This window comes from Pelmatolapia mariae, unplaced genomic scaffold (assembly GCF_036321145.2).
Source record: "Pelmatolapia mariae isolate MD_Pm_ZW unplaced genomic scaffold, Pm_UMD_F_2 NODE_ptg000659l+_length_20445_cov_1, whole genome shotgun sequence".
Lineage (NCBI taxonomy): Eukaryota > Metazoa > Chordata > Actinopteri > Cichliformes > Cichlidae > Pelmatolapia > Pelmatolapia mariae.
In genome coordinates this window covers 2,173-20,445 of record NW_027052340.1, presented here as the reverse complement: position 1 = coordinate 20,445, position 18,273 = coordinate 2,173, and the positions used below count along the sequence as shown (strand labels likewise).

Here is an 18,273-nt window from a genome sequence, read left to right as displayed (position 1 = left end):
GAAGCTCCAACACAAAAACACTCACTGACTCTGAGATCAGAGCTCAGAAATTCATGTGTGTTTGTAACACAGTTTGACTTTGTGTCAGTAAATCTCATGAACAGCCTGAAGATGAAGAAACTGTAGTTCAGAGTCACTGACAGACAGCACAGACACACACTGTTGGTCTGAGTCTGAACATGATGATCATCAGAGAAATAACATCAGACTCTGAACATCCAGCTTTCTACAGCCGTCTGCTGGATGTTCACCATCATTTATTTATCTTTGTGTTTGTTCATCAGACTCACATTCATGCTGTGGAGGCTGAAGATGCTCTGCTACATGTGGATCAGCAGGAAGGTGCACAAACACCAACTGCAACAAGAACCACAACAGGAACAGCAAAAAAACAACAGAAGGTACAAGAACAAGTACAGGAAGACCAACGATCAGCCAAACAGATCCATCCTCCTTCCCTTCTTCAATCCCTCCATCTTTCTTGTCTTCATCCTTCTCTTGTCCTCCTGTCTGACCTGCAGGTGAGAAACAGGTGTGAGGTGTCAGCTGTCAGGTAGGTGATGAGTGAAGAACAGAACAGAATCCATTTCCTCTTCAAACTGCTGTCAGACATTATCTACTGCACTCTGATCACATCACTCAGACCAGCTGCTTTCTACAAAGTCTCATCAACAACATCTTTAGAAACAAACATCAACAACCAGGAAGCAGCTTCACCTCTGATCACACACACACTCAACTCTACTCACTCACCTGGAGGAACAACTTTCAGTGTGATGATGTTGATGAGCTTCAAATCCACATTTGTTTGGTTTGGTTGTTTCTTACCAACACCACACTTGTATATTCCAGTGTCATTAATCGTCACATTCTTCAGAATCAAAGACACGTCTCCATCCTTCATCTGTCTGTCCTGCAGATCCACCCGGTTCTTAAAAGATGGATGCTGGTCATCTGGAGTAAATTGACCATCCCGGTACACAAGGACATTTTTATCTCCCAGGTCAGCTCTGCTCCACTCTAAAACTGTGATGTTGTTGTTTGCAGCTCGACATGTCAGAGTGACGTCCTGTCCAGACTCAGCTGTGATGATCTTTGGGTCTGAAAGAGGAAACAACACAGAGCAGAGAGGTTAAAGGTCAAAGTACAACTGTTCACTTCTACAGCAGCCAATCAGAAACACACAATAAAAGATTGTCTTCTGTTATTAGATGATGATCTTTGATTGTGTCTCTTCTTGTGTCAGCTGCTCCCTTCAGGCGTCACCACAGCGAGTCTTCTCCTCCTCCTCACCTGATCCCGAGCATCTTCATCAGGGCTGATTTGTGACAGAAGGACAGCAGCAAGAGTGAAAGGGAAGGTTTAAAGATGGCAGTGAGCTGCTGTGATGTTTGCTTTGGAGACTCTGACACAAAGACAGGAGGCCGAGCTGAACATGTTCAGATTTTCATTGAGAGCAGAAAGGACGAGATTATGAACGAGTTGATCAGAGGGAAGCTCAGGCTGAGAGGTTTGGAGACAAAGTTCATGAGAAAGACTGAGATGGATGAAAAACATCATCTGAAACCATTTTGTGAACAAATAAAAAACAAATCTTTAGTTTTAGAATCTGTTAGTTTGATCAAATGTTGTTGATGGACGAGTTCATTGAGACTCTGGATGTCTGTCAGACTGAGTCTCTGCTTTTATTGGAACAGCTGTACTGATGCTCCTAAATCTGGCCTCTGACACAAACCTCCAAACAGTAAGAATGAAAAAAGAATAAAACCATTAAAAACTCTTCAAGCAAGAAATAATCAAACCTGAAAAAGAAGAAAATCATCTGGAAACTAAACTGAACCAAACACAAAAAGTCCAAATGGAATAAAAACTAATGAGAAAATACAAAACTACAATAACTCTGTTGCACAAACAACAACATGTGCTGATAATAAGTGAACATAATGTGTGAGAGAAAGCAGCCTCTCATTATAAGACACTGTGAGTCTCTGCATGCTGCCTTTATGGAGCTACAGCTGTTTGTATACACTGAACAAAAAGCTTTGTAGCTGTATACTGACTCCTGACACTACAACACATCACACTGACACACACATTACACTTCTTTGTCTCTGTGCTGCAAACTGCACCAACACACACAGATCCACTCTTTATCTCAGAAATAAACTCAGTTTAGTTTCTAACAGTTAAATCTGACCTGCAGAGACGAACAGGACAAACATCAGCGTGGAGCAGAGTGACGCAGTTACAGCAGACATGTCCGTGTTCTCTGTTTCTGCTGATCTGACTCTTAGTTTGTTCTAAATGTCTGAGTCTGTTGGTGTTTTCACTCAATAACTGAACCTGAGTTTAAAACCTGAACACATCAGATTAAATTTAAGGTTTAAATAAAGATGATAATCACAGATTACAGTAACAGATCTCAGTCGCCTCCTGATCCCCCATTTTGTGTGTCAGAGCAGCAGACTGGTTAAAAAAAACAGGAAGAAGAAGAAAACGCGCAGCACCAAAAAGGGGCGATTAAAAGTGACTGTAAGTGTTGCTGTTCTTTAACCAGTCACACAGAATTAAGTCATGTCCTGGCAACAGAATTTAATATTCAGAATATACAGCAGAGACACAGAAAGACGGAGTGACCCCACCCAGTCTCTCCACACACAGACACAGACAGACTGAAACAATATGAAAGTAACTCTACTGCAAACTGTTGTCTCACTGGAAAATGTCATTTGTTCTTATAAATATTAAATCATAAAATCTGACCTGCAGAGACGAACAGGACAAACATCAGCGTGGAGCAGAGTGACGCAGTTACAGCAGACATGTCCGTGTTCTCTGTTTCTGCTGATTTGACTCTTAGTTTGTTCTAAATGTCTGAGTCTGTTGGTGTTTTCACTCAATAACTGAACCTGAGTTTAAACCTGAACACATCAGATTACGTTTAAGGTTTAAATTAAAATCAAAATTTTCCTTATGGCCGTTCAATCGATCTCAAAATGTCTGAATGTGAACTTAAGGAAGTTGAGCCACATAATGTTGTGACGTGTTATGTTGGACTGTATGCAGATCATAAAGTCCATCGTTAAAAAAAGAGGTGAAAAAAATAATTTACAAAATATAAAATATATAAAATCTAAAGCAGGTCAGAGTTTAACAGGTTCAGTTGTTAAATGACCTCCACATCATCCATCATCAGGTACACACTGAAGACCATCTGTTAATCCAGAACATTAACATTAACAATCTGTTAATCTACCGAGGCTCACAGACTTCATCAACCTGTCAGATTACCTAACAGACACACCTTCTGACATTCACATTGTTTAACATGACAGATGTATTTAAGTACAAGGAACTGAACATGTAGATGTGTAGAGACAACCGTCCACTCTGTCTTAGTGAACTGAGAAAAACTTGTCCTAATGAATAAAGTCAAAGGTCATGACCTCCTGTGCAGCTGTTCTGGAGAACTTTGTCCACCTTTGATTGTCTTTAAGTTGTGTTGGAGCCACAGAGAGCAAATCTTTGTTCTTCATGGAGAAGCAGTGAGGCTGTTTGGACTTTCCTGTGAAACATCAGTGCAGGAGTCTCTCAGTACATCTGTTTACAGTGAGGACAAAGAAGCAGCAGAAACAGAGAAAACATGGAAAAGACGAGCAGCAGCAATAGTCTGCAGGGAGAGAGCATGCAGCTGCTGCAGCACTTCCTGGAAATCACATGACTTTATAGTCTTCAGTTATTGATATGGTTATTTGTTCTTTTGTGATATTGAGGATTTTTTGTTTCCTGTTGCTTTATTTGGGTCTGTTCTTCCTTGTCTCTCGTGTCTAGTTTTACTTCCTTTGTCTCGTCCTCTGTGATTGCTTAGCTGTGCTCCCACATGTTGTCTCAGTCTTCTCCTGCTCTTTGTTGATCTCCCTCACAGCCGTGTCCCATGATAGTTATAGTTTAAGATAGTGATGAGTAGATGACCCCCATGGAGTGTGTGGCATATCGGTCGTTGTGTCCTTGGGCAAGACAAATCACCCGAGTGTGTTACTCTGTCCACACTGTGTTGGTGTGACACAGAAGAGCACCATCTGTTGGATTCATTAATCATTGCAGATAACCTGGATAAAGAGTGTGAGACTGAACTAAGGTCTTTCATTCTGACAGCTCTGTACTGTGTGTGGGTTTGAAATCAGCCCTGATGGCTCTTGTAACATCTGCTTGGAGATCAGCTGATCACAGCCTGGAAACAGCTGGAGCTCACATAACCAATCATTCTGACTGATTTCTTTATTCTATGCTGCACCTCCTTTTTACTCTTTCTTCCTCTAAAAGTGTCTGATTATCAGTAATAATCTACAATATACTGAATATACGGAGAATATAAAGCAGAAGCTGTGGGATGACTTTCAGGAGAATCCTCAGAGTTTCTGCTCCTCATCATGATGGAAACATAAAAACATGTTGATGCTCTTTGAGCTGGAATCAGTCCAAAGCAGCCGTGAGTGTGAACCAACAGACATCATTATAATAACTCTGACATGAATCCTGATAGAAATCCTGCTCACTGACCTCTCTGACTGGAACTCTGTCACTGACACATCTGCCAACATCTGTTCCTGTAACAGTTTAGAGGAGGAGTTCAGCACTTCCTCTCTGATTATTATCAGGACAGTCAGAACAGGAGGAGTGTTTTTGTAAATGTGGCTGAAAGCAATGTCATGCAACCTGAAACTCGCCGATGGTACAGTGGACACATGTGTGACCTTGAGGATTGTTTGCAGATGTCTATGAGGTCTGTGTGAATCACATTTTCAGACGTTATTGAAGGTTTTGTTTCAAGTCAGTTCTGTGAATCCAAACATGGTGCAGGTGGTGATTTGAAAAAACAAACAAAAACAAACTGAACAACCAGGAGGAGCTCATGTCTGGTAACTGACGTGTGGAGAAAACAGATCCTTTAGAGAAAAGTGTAAGTTATCCATGCAGAGAACAACATAAACACCATGAAGAATATTTAACAGGCTGTGAGCAAGAAGGTGAAGCAGAGCTGATGATCTGAGGATAAAAGTGAATGTTTGAGAGACGTTAGAGAGGCTGAGCTGTTTTATTCCCACATTTATTCCTCATATTCAACTTTACATGTCACACACAGTTCAAACAACAGTAAACAGGTTTCTTCAAAGCTTCTCTTTTCTTCTGTTCTCTTGTTCTTTCTTTTTTATTAACAGCTTGTAAATCATCAATGACTGAAATCAGATGCTCTGAATGAAGTGACTTGTTTCTACTTAGAGTTGTTAAACTGAAGATGTTGCATCACTGGATTTTCCACACATTTCTACTAACCCTTACTATTTTAGTTTGACTCCAAAAAAAGAAGGAAAGGCTGTAAAAGTCTTTTTTTCAGAAATGAAAAAATATTTTTCCTAATTATTTATAAAGCACACAATGTCCAAAAGTTGAATCTGTTCATCTGGACGTAGCGTTTTGTGGGAGAAACGTTTCGTCACTCATCCAAGTGACTTCTTCAGTCTCAGCTGACTGCAGGTTTCCCCAAACCTTATAAACAGTACATTTGCATAATGACTGAAACCAGCCCACTGAGGAACAATGGGCTGTGAGGTCAGTTCCTTAATGAACTGACTTCCTTAAGGAACTGACCTCACAGCCCATTGTTCCTCAGTGGGCTGGTTTCAGTCATTATGCAAATGTACTGTTTATAAGGTTTGGGGAAACCTGCAGTCAGCTGAGACTGAAGAAGTCACTTGGATGAGTGACGAAACGTTTCTTCCACAAAACGCTACGTCCAGATGAACAGATTCAACTTTTGGAGATTTACTTTCCTGGATGATTGAGAATGCATCAAGACAAAGCACACAATGGTTTCTGGATACTGTCAAGGGGAGAAATATTTACTGCTATTATTTGCTGCTATTAGTATAATCATCGTTACCATTTCATTATTAATAGTGATGTTGCATGCAGATGCATTCAGATGTTCGAATATATTGGTATTATATTAGTCTTATTACAGGTCCAGCAAGAACCACTTCAAACTGTTAAATTGAATTTATAATCTTAAATGTTTGTATGTAGACTGCATGGTGAAAGAAAAGGCCCCACTCCAAAATGAGACAGGAAACCAGGGCTTGCAGAGCATGCTTCTGCAGAAGTGAAACCGAAAGCAGAGTCTAAGTGCAAGTTAAGAGCAGGGTGTTTTATTATGCATTTATCTTTGACTAAGCTTTGATTATGCTTCAAGTAGTTGTATTAGATTGAAACATTTGTTTTATACATTTTACATAGAAGTCAAGATCATTACACACAGGATGGCCTTCGCCTGGTTGCTTAAGCTGAGGTCAATTAAGGTGCAGCGTGTATGTGCAGACATAAACACATACACACACATAGGTTCAGTACAGGCTGGCCTTCTGTCTGGTGGAAAGGTTATGAGGCTTAGCTGATGAAGTGAAAGGTGAAACAAAGTGCAAGCAGAAGTTGACACACACATACACCCGCATACACACACACATTGTAGGTAGACTCATTTAGTTAGGTGAAAGTTTAATCATGTTTTGCTTGCAACTGCAAAATTGTGCCTGCGTAAGTGACAGGTTGTGCAGAAAGTGGGCCTGATGTTCCAGAAGATAAGCCTGGGCAGGATGGTGACAGGAAGACACCTGGGGTCGAGCCGAAGACAATGTTCTTTTAAAACTGTGTTAAAAGTCATTGTGGTTTTGGGTTGACGTATGCTGTATTATTTGCCTAGCAACAGGAAGGAGGGGGCTGTACTATTTCCCCCTATAAAGCCTTTGACTTTTTGTTGTAAGATAGTTCAATAATGAATCTGAACAGTATTGGCTCCACATGTGTGTATTCATTAAAATGTCGTCTAATTGCACCTGGCCGGATCAGTGGTGGTTATTTTGGTCTTCCTCCTCAATTCCTGAACCTAACAATACCAGCCAGTAATTTAAGGAAAACATGGAGCAAACCACGTCACTCCTGGTCTGATTGGGGAGAGGACCACAGAAAACTACATTGTTTTGGCAAAGTTGTACACCGATTCAATATTGATTTTAGTGACCAACCAAGTGTCATTACTGCCAACGTGAATTATAATATTATTGAATTTACGTTTACCCTTAGCAGACAGTTTTAAATTTCCCTCAGTGTCACCTGCTCTGGCCCCTGGAAGACAATTAGTTGTTGGTGTCTGTAGCTTCAAATGTCTCAGAACAGACTCGCCAGTTATTTAGAGTTAGATCACCGTCACCGTTTTAGGACTATGCGTCCTCCTCACCATCAGTCAGCCATCCTGTTTTCCTGGCTGCTAGGGACACTCTGGGGACAGGTAATGGGGACTACCCTACCTTCGGCTGCACTGGCTATAGCAGACTGGCTAGCTACAGGTAATTCAAGGCTGCAAAGCTGAGTCTTCAGTTCAGTGATCCTGGCCTCCAGAGCTGGAAATAGTCTATATTTATCACAAGTATCATTATTGCTAAATGATACTTCTGACATGATAAATCTGACTCAATGAGCAGGAAAGTGCAGGAGCCATCTGGCCAAACCTTCTCCCAAAACATGAGTGGGAGAGGAAATCGACAACAGTAATCTGCCCCCCTGGCCTATGAATCCCCTTTGAATTTAAAGGGCTGTGAAGCCAGATACCACCGGGTGATCAGAGAGTGAATCAGCCTCCAAAGAGGTAACATCGGATTGCCAGGCCATCTTTCTCTACTCTAGCTCATCACTGGTCATCTGCCAAGCCGCAAGAAGAAGATTCCAGTCCTTCCTGGAGGGCAGCAACTGCAGTCTGAAGGTCCTGAGGTGGTTCTGTACAGTGGGAGCTGGTACAACAGGAGCCTGCTTCAGCTGTTGGACGAGGAGGGCGCCTGACACAGATTTTGGACTGTTGAATCTCATCTACAGTCAAGCCCATAATTATTCATACCCCTGCCAAATTTTGACTTAAAGTTACTTTTGTTCAACAAGCAAGTTCTTTTTTGAGCAGAAATGACACAGGCGTCTCCAAATCTTTCAGGTTGGAGGGTCTTCTTACCATCACCCTGATCTTTAGCTCCCTCCACAGATTCTCAATTGGATTCAAGTCAGGACTCTGGCCAGGCCACTGCAAAACGTTAATGTTGTTGTCTGCTAACCATTTCTTCACCACGTTTGCTATATGTTTTGGGTCATTGTCGTGCTAAAATGTCCACTGGTTCCCAAGGCCAAGTTTTTCTGCAGACTCCCTGATGTTGTTGTTGAGAATCTTCATGTATTGCTCTTTTTTCATGGTGCTGTTTACTGTGATTAGGTTCCCTAGTCCATTGGCTGAAAAACACCCCCAAAGCATTAGGTTCCCACCACCATGTTTGACAGTAGCTCATTGCTAAAGATGAATGGGCAAAAATGCCTGTGGAGACATGCAAAAAGCTGGTCTGCAATTATAGGAAGCATTTGATTGCTGTAATAGCCAATAAAGGCTTTTCTATTGATTATTGAGAAGGGTATGAATAATTCTGGACATGATACTTTTTGATAAAATATAAATAAAACCTGAGAAACATTTTTTTCCACAATGATGCCTCTTGCACATCGTCTTATTATCTTGTTTTATGTCAAATGAAGGCAACATCATTGTGACCAAATAATTCAATTTTTGTTTCATCTGACCATAACACTGAAGACCAGAAATCTTCTTTGTCCAGATGAGCATTTGCAAAGGCCAAATGAGCTTTTGCATGCCTTAGAAGTGCCTGGAGAAGTGGCGTTTTCCTTGGTCTGCATCCGTGGAACCCAACAGTGTCCGTTGGACTGTCTGCCTTGAGACATTGCCACCAGCAGAGCCCAGATTCACCAGAATGGCCTTGGTGGTGATCCTTGGATTCTTTTTCACCTCTCTCACTATTCTCCTGGCCAGCACAGGTTTCAGTTTTGGCTTCCGACAACATCCTCTGAGATTTTCCCCAGTGTGGAACATCTTGTTTTTTTTTTAAATAATACTTTGCACCGTAGCCACTGGAACTTGAAAAAATTTGGATATGGCCTTGTAGCCCATTCCTCACTTGTGAGCAGCCACAATGCACAGCTGCAGGTCCTCACTGAGTTCCTTTGTCTTAGCCATGAATGTCCACAGACCACCTGCAGAGAGCTGCTGTTTTTCACCTGTTGAGTTGATTAAAACAGCTATTTCCAATTAATCAGGGTAATTAGGATGCTTTAGAACAGCTTTGACTATTTGGAATTGTATGGAACTTTGGATTTTCCCAGATACTGTGACAGTTTGTAAAGGGTATGAATAATTCTGCACATGATACTTTTTGCTCAAATGTAAATAAAAGCTGGGAAATATTTTTTTTCCACAATGATGCGTCTTGTACATCATCTTATTGTCTTTTGTGAGACGCCTGTGTCATTTCCAGTCAAAAAATAACTTGCTAGTTGAATAAAAGTAACTTTAAGTCAAAACTTGCCAGGGGTATGAATAATTATGGGCTTGACTGTACAAGCGACTGTGGGAATCTGCTGCAGTAAAGACTCAGAGACATTGCAGTATGTCGCAAGAGGACGAGGGGGGAGGTCCTTCAGGGGCCGGAGTTATCCCCACTGTAGACGGTCAAGCTGCCTCTTTGTTTGACAGTGCAGGTAACCCGTTGGTGCAGCTGCAAACACAGATTAACAAACTGAGTAGGAAACATGACCCTGTTATGTCTAGTATTGCTAAGATGGATAATGTTCCAACCTATCTATCTGTTGTGTACATTCCAAGAGAAAAGGTGATTGTACCTTTTAGTGGGAAACCAGCAAACGATGCTTACACTGTTGATGAAATTATAGAAGAGGTGGAAAGAGCAATAAGAACTAGGGGTCTGCATGGAGAGGATAAAACTGACTTTATCCTCTCACAGCTGAAACACGCGGTCGGCCACCAAAAGATATTCACTATTGTCACCACCCTGAACTGTTTTGTCACTGCAGCTGGAATCCCAGTCGGCCCTCTTTCGATTTTGAACTTTGTCCCGTTGGTTGTCTTGGGAGATTATTTATGGGTTCTGGTTTTATCTCAGGCTGGTACACATGGGTATGTGTAAATATGCTCTGCTGTCGTGTGTGGTGTTTTGTTTGTTTCCTCTCCCCTCCCATCTCTATCTCCCTGTTGTGTTTGTGTTGTTTGGTTTAGGTTCCAAGTAATAATAATAATAATCATAAACATTATTTATAAAGCACACTAAAAAACCAAGGGTATACCAAGGTGCTTGACAAAAAATAAAATAGGAAAAAGGAGATTGGAGGGAAAAGAGAAAGGACCTGGCACGTATCAATTATAAAACCTTCACAATCATAATACATAAAAGTAGTTAACAAAGCACAACGGATAAAAGTCTATCAATGCACACCAAATGTTAACTAGTTGGAAAAGCAAAATTAAACAAATAAGTCTTTAGCCGTGATTTAAACAGTGGCATAGAGTCAGATGGCCAGAAAGCAACAGGACGACTGTTCCATAAAACTGGAGCAGCCACAGCAAACGCACGGTCGCCGTGAGGCCTTCAGCCGAGAACGAGGTTGCTCCAGAAGAAGTTGGGTAACGGATCTAAGTTCTCTGACAGGAGTGTGAAACCCAAGAAGCTCATTGAGGTAGCTCAGTGCCAAATTATTGATAATTTTGTATGTGAAAAGTAGTATTTTAAATTGAATATGGTTTTTAACTGGCAGCCAGTGCAAGCCAGGAAGAACAGCAGTGATGGAAGAAAATTTCCTGCTACCTGTAAAAAGGCGTGATATGCCCAAATTACTGGCATAATCAGAAGGGGAGCTAGCAAAAGGCATCAGAGCAGCACACAATTGGTCGCAGGGGATTTTACAATCGAACACCACGATCTCCGTTTTCTTTATATTCAGGACAAGAGAATTACTCTTGAACCAATCTTTAACCTCACACATGCATTCACGAAAATAGTAAAAAAACATAGCAAGATTAGTAATCTCAAAATAAATCTGTATATCATCAGCATAGCAATGAAAGGCAAAATTATACTTTTAAAAAAATTGCTCCAAGAGGGAGCAGATATAGTGAGAAGAGAATAGGACCTAATAAGGATCCTTGAGGAACACTACAGCGTACAGGTACCGAGTAAGATGAGAAGTTGCCCAACTTAACCGAGAATGACCTGTCAGCGAGATAAGATTTAAACCAGTTGAGGGCAGTGCCTCTTATACCCACAGTATGCTCAAGTCTTAGTAGAAGAATGTTATGATCCACCATATCAAAAGAAGAGGAAAGGTCCAATAAAACCAGGACCACAGAGCGTCCAGAGTCAGTTCTTACAAGTAGGACATTGAGAACTCTAAGCAAGGCCGTTTCAGTGCTGTGCCGTGGCTTAAAGGCAGACTGAAATTTCTCTGCAATGTTGTTCGCGTCTAAATACGCCTGAAGCTGAGAAAGAACTAGTCACTCCAGGATCTTGGACAGAAACGGAAGCTTAGAGACTGGTCTATAATTCAAAAGATCATAACAGTCAAGATTATTTTTTTCAATATAGGCTGGACTACAGCATGCTTAAAGGCCAGTGGGACAGATCCAGATAGTAGAGAAAAATTCATTAAGAATAGAATGCTCGGTCCAATTACATCAAAGCAGCCCTTGACAATGTGTGATGGGAGAATATCAAACATAGCATTGGTGTTTTTCAGTTGATCAACCAGCTGCTTCAGAGTCAAAAGTAACACGGGCTCAAATTGATGAAGAGTTGAATTACACTCAGAGGAAAAGACGGGATAAGAGGCAGACAAAGAGGAAAGCTTAAGGGATGAAACCTTATCTAAAAAAGGAATTTGAAAACACTCACAAAGAGCTTGTGAATTAAAAATTTTGAATAGCATATGGGGGTTGTGACCATTAGCCATAATGACTTTGGAATGAAAAGATTCTAGCAGCAGTTTGAAACTGAGAGCGGCTGGTCCGTAACATGTAAGAAACCTGAAGTTTATCTTTTTTCCACCTCCTCTCATCACAGCAACAAACACATTGTAAAGCACGTGTAGTATCATTTAGCCAGCAATGAGAGTAGGTTCTAGGGTGCTTCATTTTGATGGGTATCAAGAATAGAAGAACAAAAAGATAACAGGATATAAACACAACCATCAACCAAGCAGAGAGAACAGTCGTCAGGTACAGCCAAATCAGGGGTAGATGAAAATAATGATAACAAAATATCAGCATAACAATCAGATGAGCGAAATGAGCAGCAGCCAGGAATCATAGATGCCAAATCTAAAAAAGACACAGCAAACTTTGACACAGCTCAGAGCTGAGTACGCTTAGCGGACGAGAAAGAGCTCCAGACTGTGGTTCAGCGGCAGATAAACCAATATCAAAGGAAATAGGAAAATTATCTGAAATCCCAGCATCATTTATATCCTTAATACAGATATCCAGGACATACGTGAAAACCGAGTCCAAAATATGGCCTTTAACGTGGGTTGGTTCATTTACCTCTGAAGGAGGTTAAAAGAGTCCATTAAATCAAGAAAGTATTTAGCAAGCAGGTCATCCTTACAACAGATGTGTATGTTAAAATCACCAAGAATAAGAACAGAATCTTATTTAAAAAGAACGGAACCCAAGAAGTCGGCAAAGTCAGAGATAAAACACTTGTTATATTTGGGTGGCCGATAGACCAACACACACAAAGTGGTTGTGGAAGCAGTCATCTCCAATAACTGAACTTTAAAACTAGCAAAGTTAGGTGAGGAAAGTTGCCAAACATTATATACGTTTTTAAAAACCGAGGCTAAAACACCTCCCCTACCAGAGACCCTCTGTGAACTAAAAAAAGGCACAGTCCAAAGGAAGAAGTTCAGAGAAAGGGATGAGCTCACCCGGGTGAATCCAGGTTTCCATAAGGAATAAAACATCAAGCTGCTAGTAGAGAAGAAGTCATTTAAAACAAAGGTCTTGTTTACCAGCGACCTGACAGTAAGCAGCTGCCATCCGTGACCAGGGTACTAAGTCACCTCTTGAAGCACGACGTAGAGTGCTTAGATTACCTCGAGAAACTCCTCGCCGGCGCTACATTATCCAAATCCGAGCAGGAAAGCGTGTCGCAGAGCAGGCAGAGGCTTGATGATCAACTGGGTAAATCCAGCGATAAGTAAGCAGCTTAGCGTCAGAGCAATCCAGGGATGTGGGAAAAAAATATGGAGTGTCCAGATTAATATGTTCATGGTCCGTAATTCTGGCTCTGAGAAAGGCCCTGAGATGGACGCGATGGCCACTCCTTCTTCCCCGCTTCCTGTAGCGTTTCTTGTGGAGATTAGGGAGCGTTAGGTAGGAGAAGCCACAGGATGAATCCAGTTGTGGTAAATTAGCGCTGCCCACACTCCAGCAGGGGTTGGCCCGAAACGAATGGAAAGAATGAATATTTAAAAGTGTTTGCCTGTCATATGTAATCAGTCCACAACCAATAGATAAACATACGACTAGAAAGATAATGATAAAAAACACAGTGCCAAGGTCCATAAGGGAAGATAAGGTGAAAAGGGAGGGTAAAAAACGTCGAGACAGACACAGCCGAGGACGGCAAGCCAGGCACACCAGCACCATCTTGGAATGTTCTCACGCTGGAGTCAGCCACACCTGTCTCTCTTCAGCCCCCACAAGCTGCAGCCAATTACCATCATCAGGTGAGGAAAACACTTTCAAATGTAAGTATATCTAAATCTGGTCATACAAAAGTTAAATGCTTATAGCGGTTGTGTCTTCAGGCTTTGGGCAGCTGCATAGACATAGATTTCTTTAAATTAAAATAATTCTAAATTTGCTTGTGTGGTGGATTCTGTGGTTTTCTTCATCTATTGCTGCTTACATACAGCCAATTTTGATTTTATTCTAATGAACCTTTTTGCGATATGTTTTAGGGACCAAAGAGCAAATGGCTCAATTTATAAGAGGAGAACATGATCACCACTTGACTTTTCTTCTGAATATTTTTTTAAACCTTTTATTTAGAGAAGGAAACACGAGGAGCTGAATTCCGTCAGATTTGTTATTTCAGGTTCTTTTATTGTCACTGTTCACAAAGAAATCTGAAAAAATTAAAATATTCTGTTGAGGATTTTAGAGTGTTTTCAAGTAAAGACTCTGTGGTTACAGCAGAACACCAGCTTTCTTCTGTTTGACAAAGAGAAACATCTTCAGGACTGAAAAATTACTTGGAGTTAAATCATCTGCAGACCTTTATCTATTTTTATAGCATTACCTATGGTGAGGCAAAAGGTGGTAGGAAGGTAAAGTATATATGCCACACTGATGCTATCAGACTTTAAGTAACCAGTCCAAAGGATGTACAACAGCCCAGATGAGCAAACAGTCACTGCTCAGTGTGACCAGGATCGTCTGAGCTCCGTCCTAAACCTGAACAGCTGTTCACCCGAATCCTTCCACTTTCAGAGAAAGTGAAGCTGTGATCAGTGTCAGTGTGTTACTTTATTACAAAACACTAAAATGTTACTTTGTGTCTCTGAGGGTTTCTGTCACATGTGAGTGTGTTCTCACAGCAGATCATTGAGTCGGCCTCAGATCTTCTTGAATCTGTAAAAATTGGAATCACAGGCTGTAGCAGCTGACTGGTTTCCTCTAAAAGTTTTACCTACAACATTCAGTCAAAGAGGAAAAACTCTGATCTGTGCTGACATCACATCCTGGTTCAGACTGAAGGGGAGGATGAGGAGTTCACTTAAACACTGAGATGGTGTCACATGTTCATATGGTGCACAGCAGTGGGACAGCACTTTGTAACATGTGATGTGACTTTGATAAAGATGAAACGTTCTTCTTATTATTGTGACTTTGAGACATTGATGTCACATGTTTTACTCTCTCCACACTCAAAGAGCTTCAGAGTGTCTGATTGAAACATCTTCAGGCTCTGACCTCAGAGGAGGGACCAGAAGGAAACTGTCAGATCATCAGTCTGATCATTATTGTCTAAACTTCATTAAGGAAACCTGAATAAACATGTGCGTCCATAAAAGCCTGAAAATGTTGGTGTTTTAGAACTCGACATGCCAAAGTGACGTCAAGAAAACAATGATTAACAACTGAATCGAATATCCATGATTATGTATTATCTGAGACTTAGATGAAAATCAGACATTATTGATCTTCTGGAGAAAATTCACAGAAATATTCTAATAGTTTCTTCTTCTCCAACAATGGTTTTTGTTTTATTTATTTATTTATTTTATTCTTCAAAACAAAATAAAGTGTGTGTAACAATGGTTTACTGTGTGAGATGTACTGTGTGTAAAGATCCAAAAGGTGGCAGCAGAGGAGCTTCTGTTTGTCCAAGAACACCTTATGGTTTTTGTCTGATGTTTGACATTTAAGATTACAGGAGTAAAAAAGAAAATATTTAAGTTTATAGGAAAGGAATCTGTTTAGAGTCATGCAATGTGAACAGGATGGACTCTGGACATGTTGTTGGTCCAGAAAGACAGGAGTGTGGTTCAAGTTGATTACGGCTTCTGGAAAACAGAGGTATACAGTGATGCTGGTCTGGTGTGAGGGGCGGAAGCTGGTTGCTTTCCTTAGATTGTGTAGCACCAGGAACAGGACTCTAAGATGCTGCTGCCTCCATTTTCTTTGAGGCCTGAAATGCAGACTTACAGAAAGTGTCCTTAAAGGGCTCAAAACATCTGTCATTACTTTCTATGTGACAGCAGGACAGCAATGATCCCTCAGGGCTCACTCACTGGACCGTGTTCACAATCTGATCGCAGTTTTCAGTTCCAGGTGAGAAACAGAGACCCAGTTAAAAATAAATAAATAAAAACGCCATTACAGTCATCAAACATACATCACACAAACACACATGTCAGTTGCCTAATGCAGGGATGCTGTGAAGTGATCCTGAATGACGCTAAAGCTTTTATCCAGTGTGTATTTGTTATAATCAGTCATGTCCAAAACCAAGACTTATTAAATATGTTTCTGCCACAAATCCAGATTATTCCTCATTAATTTATTAAAACCTCTTAGTAAAAAATGGGTGCAAATATTTTGGCATCAAATATTTAAAGGCTGGCTGCTCTCCAGTTTTCTTGTATTATGTGTCTTTGGTTTGCAGCCATTGGAGGACTCCGGTCCAGCCCACCAAACCTCTCACTCTCTCTAGTGTGGAGTTACAGACCTGTTCTCTCACTCAGAGACTTTCAGCTTCACCTGAACCGTAAAGGTTAATCTCATATAGTCTCGTCTGAAGCTCAGATTCTGAGTTTAACACTGCTGACATCAGCACATGATCTATAAAACCTGATGATGTCATCAGGCTGACGTCACCATGATGTGACAAACACATGATAAAACATCAGTTTTAGTAGAGCCCTCTTGTTCTCTCCTGTAGTCTGAGTGTATCCATTTTAACAGTGAGACAGCACTGCCACCATGAGGCCAAACTGGAGCATTGCAGGTAGCAATTCTCAGCCTGAAAAATGTTGGAACATCAGATTTGGTTTTATCAGAGTTAAAGACAGTAATTAGGCTCCAACCTAGTGCAGAGGCTACACCTGATGTTAATAAAAGCCTTTCTATGCAGCCTTGAATAAATATCTATGTAATATCAGCGCTTTATGCTCGAGTTGAAAAGCGCTTTATGAAACTGGTCCATTTACCATATTTAATGATTTTGGGATGAGACAAACTCCAGGCTTCACATCTGAACCAGCTAAATGACACTATTTGACTTTTTTATAATCACAGTAGATACCAAACATGCATCTGTACCAAAACTGAATTCAGTTAGCTGTTAGCTTGTTTTTGTGTAATACATACTATTGGTCATTTTTATGTGTCCCATGATTGATAATCAGTCAGGAAAAGATGGCAGTCACTGGACATAGTGGATTTATGGGCTAAAGACACGATTTATAGGCTGACTGTGTGGATGCTGAGGGTGTAACTGTCTGATATTCTGATTTTTCTGTTTGTCACAGTTGACATTTTGTTGGAGATGATGAATTTGAATATGAAATTACTTTCAGATTTTGACAAATTTGACAAAATATAGTTCAACATGAGTTTTTGAATCCAAGTTCACAGACTTTGTCTCATCTGATTACAAATTTAACTTAATAGTTGAGAGCAGTGAGTTCAGTTAAGTCCAAGTATAGAGTATTTAAGTCGAATGGACTGAGACATCTCAGTGTGGACCATCTTTAAACAGAAGCTCTGTAATTATAATGTTTTCTTCTAATCTTTAGTTTTTATTTTTATTTTGAACATTAGCATGCATTCTACAAATGTACTGTATTTGCCAATTGAAATAAAATAAAATGTATTGATGTTTATTTTCAGTTTTAGGGCACACATTGGTTATTAACCAAAGTGAACACAGTAATGTCTTACACTATAAAGTTTGTGAGGTGAACCGCCCTAAAAATCTCAGAGGAGCAACTGGCTCAGTCTTAAAGCACTGATTGGTTTGTGGTTTGTCCTGGTCCCTGCTCATGTTCTGTATTAAGGGCTCATTTTTCCTTTTTCCTTGTGGTTGGTCTTTGTTTGTCTCATTTGTGGTAATTGTGTGTGTGTGTGTGTACGATCTCAAAAGTAAAAGAAACAACATGTTTCATTTTCATTTCTGTGTGCATGAAAGAACAGCCACCAGTGATTCTACAGTGTTTCTGTTTTTACTATTAGACAATATAAACAACAGGAGAGCCACACACGAACTGTTTATCTCCTCAAAATAAACAATGTTAGATGGGGAGGATGTGGGTTGCATGAAGTTTGAAGGCAGGCAGGCAAGAAGGTGACTGAACTAGAGTAACTACAAAAGCATTGAGAGTGACAGCGTGGGAAAGTGGTCATGATGTAAAGAGCAGAAAGAAACTAAACACCTGTGAAAAGAGGCAAATGACTGACTACAGATCTGCCTTATTGAACTTTGGACTAAATGAGAAAAAGAATAACTCATCTTTAGCTGTGGAAGAGACTGCTGTCGTTGTAGAGTCAGTGCCTGGTATATTCAATTAGGAAAGTTTGAAGCCTAATCTTGAAAGTAGAGATAGTGTCTGTCTCCTGAATCCAAACTGGAAGCTGGTTCCACAGAAGAGGGGCCTGAAAACTGAAGGCTCTCCCATGATGTATGTAGTTTTTCTTATTCACTCGCTCTGTGTTTATACACCTCTCTGCATTTAATCATTAGTTACTATGTATCTCTTGCTCTCTTCCACAGTGCCTCCTTCCCATCAACCTCAACCAGTCACAGCAGATGGCTG

At 40.6% G+C, this 18,273-nt stretch overlaps 1 protein-coding gene across 1 annotated transcript; it reads right to left on the bottom strand.

Annotated features, from left to right (window-relative positions):
• Positions 1-290: 290 nt before the first annotated feature.
• On the bottom strand, positions 291-2,349 carry LOC134623448 (sodium channel regulatory subunit beta-3-like; the record flags this gene model as incomplete). The annotated part of the gene is made up of 3 exons (XM_063468593.1): positions 2,198-2,349; positions 754-1,101; positions 291-458 (listed from the first exon to the last, which is right to left on the bottom strand). Coding segments are annotated over exons 1-3 (577 nt in total), but the record flags the coding sequence as incomplete, so codon positions are not given.
• Between the last annotated feature and the right edge of the window lie 15,924 nt (positions 2,350-18,273).